At 35.8% G+C, this 16,494-nt stretch overlaps 1 protein-coding gene across 1 annotated transcript in view; it reads right to left on the reverse strand.

Moving 5' to 3' along the window:
• Positions 1-5,440: 5,440 nt before the first annotated feature.
• Positions 5,441-16,494, reverse strand: part of NimA (Nimrod A) — a 36,548-nt gene continuing 25,494 nt past the window's right edge. Inside the window, exons 2-10 of the mRNA XM_065500389.1 lie at positions 14,725-14,899; positions 14,545-14,662; positions 13,589-14,478; positions 13,048-13,499; positions 6,964-7,003; positions 6,677-6,878; positions 6,046-6,609; positions 5,789-5,986; positions 5,441-5,734 (exon numbers count right to left, since the gene is read on the reverse strand). Coding sequence (XP_065356461.1) covers positions 5,479-5,734; positions 5,789-5,986; positions 6,046-6,609; positions 6,677-6,878; positions 6,964-7,003; positions 13,048-13,499; positions 13,589-14,478; positions 14,545-14,662; positions 14,725-14,899 — 2,895 coding nt within the window. The 3' untranslated portion in view covers positions 5,441-5,478. The remainder of the gene's footprint in view (positions 5,735-5,788; positions 5,987-6,045; positions 6,610-6,676; positions 6,879-6,963; positions 7,004-13,047; positions 13,500-13,588; positions 14,479-14,544; positions 14,663-14,724; positions 14,900-16,494) is intronic.

The raw sequence follows: 16,494 nt of genomic DNA on the forward strand, positions 1-16,494 counted from the left end.
GATTTTAAATAGACAGACAGACAGACAGACAGACAGACAGACAGACAGACAGACAGACAGACAGACAGACAGACAGACAGACAGACAGACAGACATACAGACAGACAGACAGACAGACAGACAGACAGACAGACAGACAGACAGACAGACAGACAGACAGACAGACAGACAGACAGACAGACAGACAGACAGACAGACAGACAGACAGACAGACAGACAGACAGACAGACAGACAGACAGACAGACAGACAGACAGACAGACAGACAGACAGACAGACAGACAGACAGACAGACAGACAGACAGACAGACAGACAGACAGACAGACAGACAGACAGACAGACAGACAGACAGACAGACAGACAGACAGACAGACAGACAGACAGACAGACAGACAGACAGACAGACAGACAGACAGACAGACAGACAGACAGACAGACAGACAGACAGACAGACAGACAGACAGACAGACAGACAGACAGACAGACAGACAGACAGACAGACAGACAGACAAGCAGACAGACAGACAGACAGACATACAGACAGACAGACAGACAGACAGACAGACAGACAGACAGACAGACAGACAGACAGACAGACAGACAGACAGACAGACAGACAGACAGACAGACAGACAGACAGACAGACAGACAGACAGACATACAGACAGACAGACAGACAGACAGACAGACAGACAGACAGACAGACAGACAGACAGACAGACATACAGACAGACAGACAGACAGACAGACAGACATACAGACAGACAGACAGACAGACAGACAGACAGACAGACAGACAGACAGACAGACAGACAGACAGACAGATAGATAGACAGACAGACAGACAGACATACAGACATACAGACAGACAGACAGACAGACAGACAGACAGACAGACAGACAGACAGACAGACAGACAGACAGACAGACAGACAGACAGACAGACAGACAGACAGACAGACAGACAGACAGACAGACAGACAGACAGACAGACAGACAGACAGACAGACAGACAGACAGACAGACAGACAGACAGACAGACAGACAGACAGACAGACAGACAGACAGACAGACAGACAGACAGACAGACAGACAGACAGACAGACAGACAGACAGACAGACAGACAGACAGACAGACAGACAGACAGACAGACAGACAGACAGACAGACAGACAGACAGACAGACAGACAGACAGACAGACAGACAGACAGACAGACAGACAGACAGACAGACAGACAGACAGACAGACAGACAGACAGACAGACAGACAGACAGACAGACAGACAGACAGACAGACAGACAGACAGACAGACAGACAGACAGACAGACAGACAGACAGACAGACAGACAGACAGACAGACAGACAGACAGACAGACAGACAGACAGACAGACAGACAGACAGACAGACAGACAGACAGACAGACAGACAGACAGACAGACATACAGACAGACAGACAGACAGACAGACAGACAGACAGACAGACAGACAGACAGACAGACAGACAGACAGACAGACAGACAGACAGACAGACAGACAGACAGACAGACAGACAGACAGACAGACAGACAGACAGACAGACAGACAGACAGACAGACAGACAGACAGACAGACAGACAGACAGACAGACAGACAGACAGACAGACAGACAGACAGACAGACAGACAGACAGACAGACAGACAGACAGACAGACAGACAGACAGACAGACAGACAGACAGACAGACAGACAGACAGACAGACAGACAGACAGACAGACAGACAGACAGACAGACAGACAGACAGACAGACAGACAGACAGACAGACACGAACTCCACGAACTCTACTCCCTTTGTATTTCTTCCCATAACCTATTTTCCTGGTATCTACTAGAACAAGTGGGAGTGCTGTATTCGGCTACCTAACATTTAGGTTTCTGTTAAAACCGAACACGAAACTCCAGAAAAAATCTAGTTTTTATCCAATATATAAGTGATCTCAAAAATGTTCCTGAAAAAAATTCGAGTTAAAATGTTTTTTTCCGATTTTGACCCATTGTAGGTCTTATATACGTCATTGCAAAGGTCTTTGAAATATCTATCATTAGATATCCATATTGTCTATATTAATGACTTAGTAATCCAGAAATAGGTAAAAAAAATAGGTGACAAATCGAGCTTGTCCTGGTTTTTTCCTTATATTTCAGCCATTTGTGGACAGATTTTCTCGATTTTAAATAGACAGACAGACAGACAGACAGACAGACAGACAGACAGACAGACAGACAGACAGACAGACAGACAGACAGACAGACAGACATACAGACAGACAGACAGACAGACAGACAGACAGACAGACAGACAGACAGACAGACAGACAGACAGACAGACAGACAGACAGACAGACAGACAGACAGACAGACAGACAGACAGACAGACAGACAGACAGACAGACAGACAGACAGACAGACAGACAGACAGACAGACAGACAGACAGACAGACAGACAGACAGACAGACAGACAGACAGACAGACAGACAGACAGACAGACAGACAGACAGACAGACAGACAGACAGACAGACAGACAGACAGACAGACAGACAGACAGACAGACAGACAGACAGACAGACAGACAGACAGACAGACAGACAGACAGACAGACAGACAGACAGACAGACAGACAGACAGACAGACAGACAGACAGACAGACAGACAGACAGACAGACAGACAGACAGACAGACAGACAGACAGACAGACAGACAGACAGACAGACAGACAGACAGACAGACAGACAGACAGACAGACAGACAGACAGACAGACAGACAGACAGACAGACAGACAGACAGACAGACAGACAGACAGACAGACAGACAGACAGACAGACAGACAGACAGACAGACAGACAGACAGACAGACAGACAGACAGACAGACAGACAGACAGACAGACAGACAGACAGACAGACAGACAGACAGACAGACAGACAGACAGACAGACAGACAGACAGACAGACAGACAGACAGACAGACAGACAGACAGACAGACAGACAGACAGACAGACAGACAGACAGACAGACAGACAGACAGACAGACAGACAGACAGACAGACAGACAGACAGACAGACAGACAGACAGACAGACAGACAGACAGACAGACAGACAGACAGACAGACAGACAGACAGACAGACAGACAGACAGACAGACAGACAGACAGACAGACAGACAGACAGACAGACAGACAGACAGACAGACAGACAGACAGACAGACAGACAGACAGACAGACAGACAGACAGACAGACAGACAGACAGACAGACAGACAGACAGACAGACAGACAGACAGACAGACAGACAGACAGACAGACAGACAGACAGACAGACAGACAGACAGACAGACAGACAGACAGACGGGCATGGCTTAATCGACTTCTCTATCTATAAGGATCCAGAATATATATACTTTATAATGTCGGAAAATTATATTATGGATATTACAAACGGAATGACCCTTCTCAAGAAGATTATAAAAATCGATTTTTAAGTTTTTTTTATAATAAAAACCGATTTTTGGTCAGAAACTGAGTGATCACATATTGAACTCCTTTTCTCGATTATGCAGATGTTTGTAACGCCCAAAAATATTAGTCTAACACCCACCTTAATGTATACCGATCGACTTAGAATCACTTTCTGAGTCGATTAATCGATATCCTTCCGTCCGTCTGGTCGGCTGGTTGGCTGTCCATGTAAATCGCTTAAAAATGTTGGTATAGTCACAAAATTCAACATAGTAAACTTTCATATAGACATAAATCAGAAGACCTAATTTCATGGTGATCGGTCTATAATTGGCCATAGCTCCCATATAAGGCCCACTTGCGAAAATCACTCAAACATATAAATTATTGAAATTTTAAAAGAAAAATGTTTTTGCTCTTTAACTTAGTGTAGGGTATTATATGGTCAGGCTTGACCAACCATACTTTCTTTCTTGTTTAATAAGGATTTTAGTTATTTATGTTTATCATATGAAAAATCGATTTTTGTTCAGAAATGTTAGTGATCTCAGATCGATCTCCTTTTCTCGATTAAACGCTTGTTTACAAAGTTTATAAGGATTTTAGATTTTTGAGTTTTTTTTATGAAAAATTGATTTTTTTTTATACGAAATATGAGTGATCACAGATCGAGCACCTATTCTTTATTAAACGCTTGTTTACAAAGTTAACAAGCAGTTTAGATTTGTGTTTTTTCTATGAAAAATCGATTTTGGTTAGAAATATGAGTGATTACAGATCGTGATTCTTTTTCGATTAATAACTTATTACAAAGTTAATAAGGATTTTGGATTTTTTATCGAAATATGAGTGATCATAGATCGAGCTAATTTTTTCGATTAAACGCTTATAAACAAAGTTAGTAAGGATTTTAGATTTTTCAGAATTATGAGAGATCTGAGATCGAGTTCCTTTGGATGAAAATTGTCAGTATAACTTTAGGTTAAATCATAACACAGAAAATTGCACTGGAGAAGAAAAAAACACAGGACAGATTGATCCAAAACTTTCAAGCCTGCAGGAAATCCATAGGTTATAATTGGGAATTGCTACAGATTACGGGGAACTGGATCTACAGATCAGTTGTGAGATCTATCAAATGTTGTGGTTATATTGCATAGTGGGGCAGAATACATTTTTTTTGGAAATAAATCTGGCATTTCTAAATGGCTGGTCCGATCGTATAAAATTAGAGCAAAAATCCCAAAAATTTTATTTTTTACAATTTTGCCTATAGCATCCACATTTCTTTCGGGGCTGGGAAAATACTTTGGGATTAAATAGGGAACACATTAAGGTTTCCAAAACAGCTTTCTGTTTTCTGATGTTGAAATTTTGTTAAAAAAAATAGGTGAAATTCCGGACATGTTTTATATACCAAAATGTTCTCCGTAAAGAGGCCTTACAGAAAAACACAAAATTGTTATATGTTTTTAAAGAAAGTTATTTTTAATAAAAAGAAAGTTAAGTCATCTTATAGTAGGTGCCACTACTTATTTTGCATGGGAGGTGCCACGCCTACTAATTCGATTTCATCCATTTTCACGATGCCTATATTTGTAACAGATGAAGAGGCCAAACAAGTAATTTTCTTTGGTAAAGTATGGCTAGCAATAGATTTTCAAATTAATAACTAAATTCTTTTAAAACGTACTTACTTAATTTTTCCTTAAAATCCCTTCTCAATTTAACCATTTTACTTTTGTATACATAATTCTAAAAATTTTATCAAAGTTTGTTTGGGTTTTTTTTGCGACCCAAACAAAGTTTTTTTTCAAATATATTTACTTACTGATAACATTTCACATGTTTATTGACCTTGGCCTTCATATATTTATTGTTTCAAATAAATTTCTCTCAACAAACATTTTTTTTTTTTCAAAGTGCAAAACACGAGTGTAAGTGCGATAACAAATTTTGCATAAAATGTTTGGTATTTATTTAAAATCTAAATAGTCTGCCAATCAAAGCATTAAATTCATAATTTAATTGTTTATTATAGAATTCACGCTGACTGTAACTGTAGATGGTATTGGTTAACGATGAAGCAAACACACATTGATCGATGAAATGAGTCATGCCTGCAGGACAGACACAGTGCCCAGAGGAATTGCACAAACCAGATAAACAAAGTTGCTGTCCCGGTCCACAGGCACATTTATTGGGTGCTATGCATTTGCCATAAAGCCCGCAGCCCCTAAGAGAACAAAAGATTAGGTTTTTTTTTGTTTTACAATATTTAAAATCTTACTTTTCACATATGGGCGTACAGGTATTGTCTTGAAGGTTATAGCCCTCAAAACATTTACATACCCCAGGAGCTATGCACACACCATGCTGGCATAAACCCTGGCAGTCGGGCACACATGAATAGGTTTGAGTATCATAAACAAATCCTATATGACACTGGCATTTATAGAGGGTTTCACAGAAACCATTATCACAGTTGCTAGAATACAGAAAACCTTTTATATGACTACAAATCAATGTCTTTTAACTCCCACTTACATATAACATTCGGCCTCGCAAATATTTCTCCCCGGCCTCTTAATAAATCCAGCAAAACATTCACATTTATCGGGAGCCACACAACGACCATGACCACAGTGGGGCAAACATATGGGTTGACACCCCAAACCCTCCATCCATTTGTAACCCTTGGCACAAGCACATTGCCCCGGGGCTATACACCTCTGATGCAGGCCACAGGGTATGTGATAGCAGTCGGGTATACAAAATTTCCTGCTCTCAAAATCTAATACAAAACCCGGTTGACATACACAAGTGCCATCCAATAAGCAACGACCATTTTCACAGGAAATCGGGCAAGTTTGTACACAAATACCCTCCAAATTCTTAACGAAACCCTCAAAACATTCACAGTGATGAGGTGAACGACAAAAGCCATGACGACAGTTATCAGGGGATACATTACTGCAGTCTGCTATACATTTGTGCCAGTCTTTTGGAGAACGTCTAAAGCCTTCACAGCACACCTCGAAGCGATGATAGAAGGGGCTGGAGCCATTGCCTGTTATGGGCAAGTACTCCTTGGTTTGAAAGTAAAAAGCTCTATTTTTTTAGGGAAACAAAGAATTCAATTTAATAACATCTTCAGATCCTCATAAATTCCACTTACGGTTTCTCCTCAAAACATTTATTTTCCGTATTATGTATGGTTTCATATAGTGTTAAATCCCAGCTGGTGGGAAATATATCTCCATAAATCTCTGAGTTAGCCAATGCTTTGCAAACACATGTTAAGATACAATAGAGAATAATTAAGCTATTTGAAAACATTATTTTGTGTATTTTGGTTTTTAAATGAAAATATGTAAACACTGTTTTGTTTTCTTAATTTATTTATTAAATTTAGTTTATATTTAGTTCAAGCTTATCTGTTATTGTCATTTCAAAAAAATACACAAGCTTTAAAACGTCTCTGATTTTGAATATTCCCAACAATCTGTGAGAATTTGTTATCAGTAAATGTATAGAGTATTATACATAGAGACGAGACACTTTGCTTTGTCAAACAAAAATAAATTTGGTTGACTCCAATTTATTTATTTTGTTATTTGTAGTTCAGAAAGGTCAATTGGTTACTTTATGCATCCCAAGTAATCGAGCATGAAGACAATTGCCACTGAAGTGTCTCTAAGTAATCTAGAGTGTAGCCACTGATTAATTGTGATTAATTGTGTACTACATCCAGTAACCCAGCACTTTAGCAAGTAGTCAATGTATCGCTTATAGACAGTAATCTTGATAGCTTGGATGACTCAAATTTATATGTTTTGAGTCATTTGACACGAATGTGCACTTTGTAGAGTATTGAGAAGTCAATTGTCACTTTAGAGACTCTAAGTAATCTAGAGTGTAGTTAGTTTAAATGTTTATTTTGTACTGCCCTGTGGAAAGAAGTTATTTTATCTACCAGAACACAGTCGGACAGAGTCAGAACTTTTTTGGAAATACACTAATACCCAGGTTTGCGTCGCTAATTGGGCCTGGATAAACGCGACGAAAACCAAAAAGACGCAGAACGAAGCACCATTTTCCAAACATTTGTATTGATTTTCATTTAATTGGTTCCTAGATTCATAATTTTTGCTGAAAAAACTTAAACAAAAACGATGCAAACAGAAGCACTAACGCCGCAACTTCGAAGCCATGCAACGCAAACTGGAACAAAATCAACGCAACTTCGAAATCACAGAAATTTTAAAAGACGCAACTTCGAAACCGACACAGAACGAAGCGGCGCAAACCGGGGTATTAGTATATATCTTGCATTTCTAAACGGCTGGTCGGATCGGGCTTAAATTTTAAGGCGAAGCCAAGGAGTATTCGAGTGCAATATTTTTGAAGAACGGAGTTTTAAAGTGACATATTTTTTAATCTTAATCGAAATAAATGTGGATCAAAATGTTCCAAATATTTGCAATCCTATTAAAATTTTGATAGAAATATGTAATAAAATATTTATTAACTAAACTCAAAGAAAATTTCAAAGTTTTTTTTAAATTTCTCATTCTAAATAACAAAGTGTAAAAAAAGGAAATTCCGATTGACCGATTTTATTAAAACTCGTCATGCGTTCTTCTTTTGTTTCAAAAATATAAGTACCAAATTTCTAGAATTTTTCTTGGATAGGAAAAATTTTATGAGAACAAATCGATTTGGATTGCATGGGCAGTGGGTGTTGGGCGTGGTCTATTTTTATAAAATTTTAATTTTTTCTTAGCTTGATTCATATAATTCTTGGTGCCAAATTTCAGCACTCTACAACCAATTTTTGCCAAAAAATGTATGAAGCCTCTGTGGGGCGTAGGGGCGACATTATGGTGGCCCTTAATAAACGAAAGTTGAATTTGGCTATTCTCACCCCCCAGTTTGGTGAACATTAGTAAAAAAATCAAGCCCTCTGAAATTTTGAGATGCATTTACAAGGGGAAAAAATGCATTTTTTCAGTTTTTGTAAAAATTTTGCCATTAAATAATTACTTTTGTATTAAAAGAATAGAAATGTGCACGTAATTGTCATTCTAATGAGACATAAAAAAGAGAAATTGGGCAAAAAATGTTAAAGTTATTAAAAATTCGCCAGGACATTACCGTGTCTCAGGCAACTAGAACAAGAAATGTAGGAACAAAAATAACATATTTTGATAAATATTAAAATAAAAGCTAATTTTTACTTAAAATACATCCATATTTACTTGTATATGAGTTTTTGTCTTCATAGGATACCGTTAACCTATTCGCAGGTATGAATAGTTTAACGGCAGTTTCAAAACTCCTTTTTCAAATTTTTAAAAATTTTGTTCAACAAATTTCAGAATTTTTTTATCATCTCATTGGGATTTATTGAGAATATAATAGGTAATAAAAATATGAAAAAATTATGAAAATATCTCTTATAGTTTTTCCGTACCTGCGATTTAAATTTTGAAATTTTCGAGAAAAGCCAATTATTTGGCCATTTTTGGCGAATGAGCTCTATTTCCTTTCTGTTATGAATTTTAAGTAAAACGTATTCAGAATATTATAGTCCGGATAACTCTAAATATACTCTGAAAGTGTCACTAAAATTGAAAAACGTTAAACCTTAATTCGTGAAGATCAAAAGTCAAATTTTTCAATATTTGGAATTTCTCTTCGAAAGATAGCGAAATGTTGTATATTTTTGGGCTGATTTTGATGAAACTTACCAAAAATATAACACAAGGCTTAGCACTACAAACAGTAGACAAATTAAAATTAACCCTATATAGCACTCGGGGTTAAAATTACCCCAAACTTCTAAAACCATAAAAAAATTAAAATTAAACCGTACAAATTATATGTACCAATTTTGATCGAAATATCTTCAAAATTGCGACCTGTACTCTGCGCACAAGGTTTATATGGACAGCCAGCCAGCCAACCAGACGGACGGATGGACATCGTTTAGTCGACTCAGAGAGTAATTCTATGTCGATCGGTATACTTTAAGGTGGGTGTTAGACTTATATTTTTGGTCGTTACAAACATCGTACAAACGCATTATACCCTCCCCAATATGCTGGTGTAGGGTATAATTAAGTGAATTCGCTTATTTTCAGAAAATTGTGTGTGCGTAAAAGCGTGTACTTTGAGTGTAAAATTTTAACATGAGTTTCATGGGTTTTTTAAAACACAAAAATTTGCTAATATATAAACAAATAAAAGTTATGTAAATTTGAACTTTTCTACGTTTACTGCAATAATATCGGACTAACAATTCTTGAGTTATCATAAATTATGTGAAGAAACATCTAAAAAAATTCTCAATTTTAAAAAATAAAATTTAATAAAAAACTTCCACATAGAATTTAAAATTTGTACCATATTTGTACTACTGGAACTACAGTACATCAAAATTGTGTAGTGGTTTAAAAAGCCTCAAAAATTTTATCGATTTTGTTGCCCTGTGTTATTTACATATCGCTGGCTTAACATGCAAAGGCTCTAAGTCCACTTTTTTTAGAAGTTGAGATTTTAATGCAGTAATGTACAATAACTAAAAATACATTGATTACAAAGAAAAAAATTGGAGTTATCTCGCATTTTGTTGGATTTTTGTAGTGATGAGCAAAAGCGCTTAGTCCAATTTATCACAATAAAAAGCTCTAAGTCCCTATATAAAGTACAGTTTAACCATTTCTGTCAAATTGTTCAATGACATGTATTAAAACAAGTAAGAGAGCTATATTCGGATGTGCCGAATCTTATATACCCTTCACCAAATTATACTTTAAAATAAATTTTTTTAAATATTTTTAGGTAAACAAAATTAATTTTTTTTTTTTAATTGCTTTTCAAAATTTTTTTTTTTGAAATTGTTTTTCAAAAAAAGTTTTTTCCAAATTTTTTTAAAAATTTTTTTTTTTAGTTTTTAATTTTTTTTTTGGAAAAAAATGTATGACAAAAAAAATTTTTCATGAAAAAAAATTCGGGTTAAAAAATATTTTTCCCGATTTTGACCCATTGTAGGTCCAACTTACTATAGCCTTATCTACATCGTTGCAATGGACTTTGAAATATCTATCATTAGATATCCATATTGTCTATATTAATGACTTAGTAATCCAGATATAGATCAAAAATAGGTCAAAAATCGAGATTGTCCTGGTTTTTTGCTCATATCTCCGTATGGACCGATTTTGCTGATTTTAAATAGCAAACTTCTCGAAAGCATGTCTGACAGAATTATTGAAGATTTGGATCCTGAAGATATCTGGGGTCTTCAGAAAATTGATTTCAACAGACAGACGGACAGACAGACGGACATGGCTTAATCGACTCCGCTATCTATAAGGATCCAGAATATATATACTTTATAGGGTCGGAAATGAAAAATGTAGAAATTACAAACGGAATGACAAACTTATATGTATATACCCTTCTCACGAAGGCGAAGGGTATAAAAAATGGTCGGTCAAATTATTTTTCTTTTAAAAATTCAATAATTTATTTTCGGAAGAGGGTCTTATTTGGGAGCTATGACTAATTATGGAGCGATCGGCATGAAATTAGGTGACATGATTTCCATAGTATAAAGTATTTTGGTAGTGCATTTGTATGGGAGCTAGAGGAAATAATATACCGATTTCAGCCAGTTTCATTAGGCTTTGGCCTTGGGCCTAAAAAAGTGTATGTACCACATTTTATCGAAATATCTTCAAAATTAATCGACTTATAAGGTCTATTGGTTATTTTTATACCCTTCACCTTCGTGAGAAGGGTATATATAAGTTTGTCATTCCGTTTGTAATTTCTACATTTTTCATTTCCGACCCTATAAAGTATATATATTCTGGATCCTTATAGATAGCGGAGTCGATTAAGCCATGTCCGTCTGTCTGTCTGTCTGTCTGTCTGTCTGTCTGTCTGTCTGTCTGTCTGTCTGTCTGTCTGTCTGTCTGTCTGTCTGTCTGTCTGTCTGTCTGTCTGTCTGTCTGTCTGTCTGTCTGTCTGTCTGTCTGTCTGTCTGTCTGTCTGTCTGTCTGTCTGTCTGTCTGTCTGTCTGTCTGTCTGTCTGTCTGTCTGTCTGTCTGTCTGTCTGTCTGTCTGTCTGTCTGTCTGTCTGTCTGTCTGTCTGTCTGTCTGTCTGTCTGTCTGTCCGTCTGTCTGTCTGTCTGTCTGTCTGTCTGTCTGTCTGTCTGTCTGTCTGTTGAAATCAGTTTTCTGAAGACCCCAGATATCTTCGGGATCCAAATCTTCAATAATTCGGTCAGACATGCTTTCGAGAATTTTGCTATTTAAAATCAGCAAAATCGGTCCACAAATGGCTGAGATATGAGGAAAAAACCAAGACAACCTCTATTTTTGACCTATTTTTTACCTATATCTGGATTACTAAGACATTAATATAGACAATATGGATATCTAATGATAGATATTTCAAAGACATTTGCAAAGACGTTTAATTTTGTGAAGGGTATATAAGATTCGGCACAGCCGAATATAGCACTCTTACTTGTTTTTTAATCAAATTAAAAATTTGTTTTTTTGTTTTTTTAAATTATTAGTGAAAAACAAGTAGGAGAGCTATATTTGGCAGTGCCGAATCTTATACACCATTTTTAAAAAATTTTTTTCCAAATTTTTAAAATTTTTTTTTTAGTTTTTAAAAAATTAAAAAATTAAAAAATTTTATTTTTCCCGATTTTGACCCATTGAAGATCCAACTTACTATAGCCCTTTATGGACTTTGAAATATCTATCATTAGGTACCAGATATAGATCAAAAATAGGCCAAAAATCGAGGTTGTCCTGGTATTTTCCTTGGTATTTTCCGATATATTGATGTATGAATCATGTATGTAAGTTATTTAGGGGCTACGGAAAGTTGATTTCATCATAGACACTAACAGACGGACATGGCTATATCGAAAAAGCTCTAAGTCCAAAAAAAACCTTTTATCTCGGCAAATACTTATTTTATCATTTAGCATTTACGCACATAGAAAACAAAGAAAAATACAAAAAAATTGCGTTTACAGAATTCAAAAATATTTACGCAAAAAAAAGTTTAAATGTTTTTTGTATCTCCTGTAAAATTTTAAAATATGGACTTAGAGCTTTTGCATGTTAATCCAGCGATATGTAATTGATTCAAATACTCTTGTGCTCCAAATGAAGTATGAAGTAAGATTTTTTACTGCAATTGAGAGCATAGGTTTTGAGTCGATTTTTGAACTCGAGGACTCATTATAAAGTCCATAGAACTCTTCAATCTTAAAATTCTTTCTTGTTTAATTTTTATTAAAAAAAAATTTTCAAAATATTTATACAGTAAACATTAAAAAAGATAGTACATACATATTAAATAAAAAAAAAACTCAAATTAAAATTAAAATAATAATGATTAAATGTAAAATAAAATACAATATTTTTGTAGCAGTATAAATATTATTTGTAGCATTTGTAAAATATCTTAGCTTAACTAAATAATAATTATAATAATAATTAAATATGAGCAACCTTATGCGAAGTATGAGAAATTTGTGGCACTTGTAAATATTTGGAATTTTGTGGTGGTATAATTAAGTGAGAGACATGATGGGTGGTATGATTCGAGGGATGTTGCTGTTGCTGCTGGTGATGATGATGTTGCTGCTGCTGTTGGTGGTGATGTTGATGATGGTGGTGATGTGGTGGCTGGTGTTGCTGATGTGATTGGTGTTGTTGGTGATGATGTTGCTGTTGGTGTCCATGATGTTGAAACACGTTATGGCTGTTGATATGTGGTTGCTGATGTAAGGCAGTGGGATAACGTATCTCATCGTATAAATGCGAGTCCATGCTGCCTTTACGAGATTTGGGTGTGACCACTGAATATAAAGATTCTTTGCGTGCATAGGCATAGGGGGTGGGTGTGGGCGTTTGCGAGGTTAACGAGGAGGTATTACTGGGTGAATCATACAAGTCGGGTCCTGTTTAAAACACAGAAAATATGAAAGAATAATGATTAATGAAACGTTTGTATAAATAAATATTTGGGATTAATTAGACACTTACATACCCTCGATTTTATTGCGTACCATTTGTGTAAAGGCTGGCAAATCGGGCAAAGGTTTCAGAAAACTTTTATTTAAAGTACCGGCACCACTTACTAAACCACTTCCACCCATTTCTTTTAAATGCTGCTCATTCGTGTGAGGTGGCAGAGGTGGAGGCGTTATTACTATGGGTGCATTTAATCCAGGAATTAAGCTGACATTGCGAGCTGCCAAAGCTGCCTCCACTTGTGCCTTTTGCAGATGATAACGCCTATAGACATATAGAAATCCTATACCTATGGCCACCATTATAATCAACAATATCACCAAGAGTGTGGTTAATAAACTATTTTCATGATCGGAATTATGATTTTCGGTGGACTTGGAACTTTCTTCCATATTCTTGCTGGTATGTATGCCAAAACCGGCCAAATTTATTTTGTCCTCTTGCGTCAAATTATGCTGAGGCTGTGTGCCGGCTGGCCAATTGGTTATGACGTGTATTACATCGGGAGTTTTGGCACCACTGTGTAGATTCTCCAATAAACCCTGGCCCTGTTGATGCACAATAATCTTGGGTGTATGAGGAGGCTCTTCCTGTTTTATCACTATAACTTCGGGTATCGTTTTGGCCGTGGTCAATTCTAATATTTGAGGTGGCAGAGCGAAATTTATGTTTTCTGTGGTGGTGGCTATGGTAACTATGTTCTTGGCTATACGATCTAAATTGTGCGTAATATTGACAATCGTTGAATTTAGTGTGGCAATCATGACATGTGTTGCATTGGGTGCCAAAGTGGGATCCATGGGATTGTCGCAAGCGCCTGTCTGAGGATGACACAGTTTAGAGTCACATTCACAGGCCTTGCGGCACATGACACCATGCGTGCCCATGGGACAGGGTTGTTCGCAGCTGCAATAAAAGACCCATTAAAAAGTTTGAAAGTTTTGTTTAAAGTTTTTTTCATTTTGTACTTACAATTCCCCCGTCCAGCCTATGGTGCAATGACATATGCCCGATTTATTATCACAAGCAGCACCATTATGACATAGACATTGATTTTTACACTCCAGACCCCAATGATCATGATCGCAGCCTGTAAAGATAAAATCTACACATAAAACTCTATACAATTGAATTTGCTAAACAGAAACTTACGTTGCGTACAATGTTTGCCCATATAACCAGGTTCACAGCTGCACTCATCGGGTTTCAAACAATAGCCACGACCACAACCACCTCGGCAAACCGGTTTACAAACCGTATCATTGATCGATATGTTGCCCTCATAGCCAGCGCAACAGAAACGTATGGTGCGTGTCTTGGTTAAATTCTGCAAAAAGTAACATAATCCAAATGTTAAATATAACAGATCTATTTAAACACTAAGCCTAAAGATAGGCTATAATAATAAATAAAAAAAATAAGCAAACAAAATACAGAGATTCATTCCATGGGAACTTTGATTTTTCTGTATTTATTTAAACAATTAAAACAACATGATGTTTGTTCATGTTTTGTGTTACAGTTCAAGTAGTATTTCATTTATTTAATATTTTTTATATTTTCTCCAGCCTAAAAGGCAGAGAGAGAATGCTGGTAGTCATCATCATCACTTCTTTGTCTGCCCGGCCTTTGTCATTAATGCTAAATCTCTGATAAATTATTATTTTGATCATTTTGATTATTAGTCTGTGCTGTTGATTTTCATTGTGGGTAATTGTTGCATAAATTAATAAGCAGGAAATTTCAATGAAGTTGCAATCATCTGATTTTATTTTCTGTACTAAATAAATTCTTTTGTAAATTACTTTTTTATGTGCTTGCGCTTTTTTTTTCTTTGCATCTTGTAACAAAAGGCAAAAAACAATGGAAAAATTAAATTGATAATACACGCATGTAATGTATTTGTACAATAGGTCAACGGCTCTTCATTTGAAGAGTTACATTCCAACGGAATTATAAGCGAAATTAGTTAGTGATCATTTAATTATTATTTTTGTTTAACAAAATCTTAAAAAATTTATTCAAAGTATTGGCCATTGTTAGTTATGACTAGGGGGCGGATTTATATGCAAATGCATGTTTTTTCTCGAACGTCCAAATACAATGTAGACTAATTATCTATCCGAATCGCACATTTTGCTGCAAAATGGCATCGATTTGTTAGTGCATATTTTTGCATATTTTATTGATAATGCATATTTTGTTATATTTTACTTCAAAATGCATATTTATATGCATATTATGCCAATTTTTAATAAAAATATAATTTTTTGTCGTTAATGGGTAATACATTGTTTCGACAAAATTTTTTTTGTCGAATTTGGTATAGAAATAGCAGTAAATTTTATCGACTAACTTCTTTTGACATCGAGAAACTGGCATTAAGTTCTTCATTTCTCTATCAGTAATTGAAATTTATTATTTCAAAACATTTTTCTTCAAAAAAGTTTAATTTTAGTATCAAAAATTCATTAAATGTGTCGAAAACATTCATACTTGTTTTCATTGCACATTCGATTTATAAGAGATTTCGTTATCGAACGATTTTGTAACTTCACCTACACAGTAATCGCTCCTGACAGTCATAGTCATTAGAGACAAATGCACTACACAATTAACGTTTAAAGTCCCTACACTATAGATTACATAATATGGAATTAAACATGTATTTATACCAAGATATTACAATTAATATAAATATCGATCGTTTTTTAGAAGAAAAGTTATGTTAAAAATAGTTTAGAACTTTTATTGTTTAATTCCTAGTATAATTTAAAGAGTTCTAACTGCTGGCAACAGTGTTGTGTATTTTTAAGACATTTCGAAATCCATATTTAATTATTTTATGTTTCTGCACGAAAATATAAGTGCATATTTTTTTAATTTTTAGGTCATATTTTGATTTTTTTGAAGCATTTTCCA

This window comes from Calliphora vicina, chromosome 2 (genome assembly GCF_958450345.1).
Source record: "Calliphora vicina chromosome 2, idCalVici1.1, whole genome shotgun sequence".
In the NCBI taxonomy this organism is placed as follows: Eukaryota; Metazoa; Arthropoda; class Insecta; order Diptera; family Calliphoridae; genus Calliphora; species Calliphora vicina.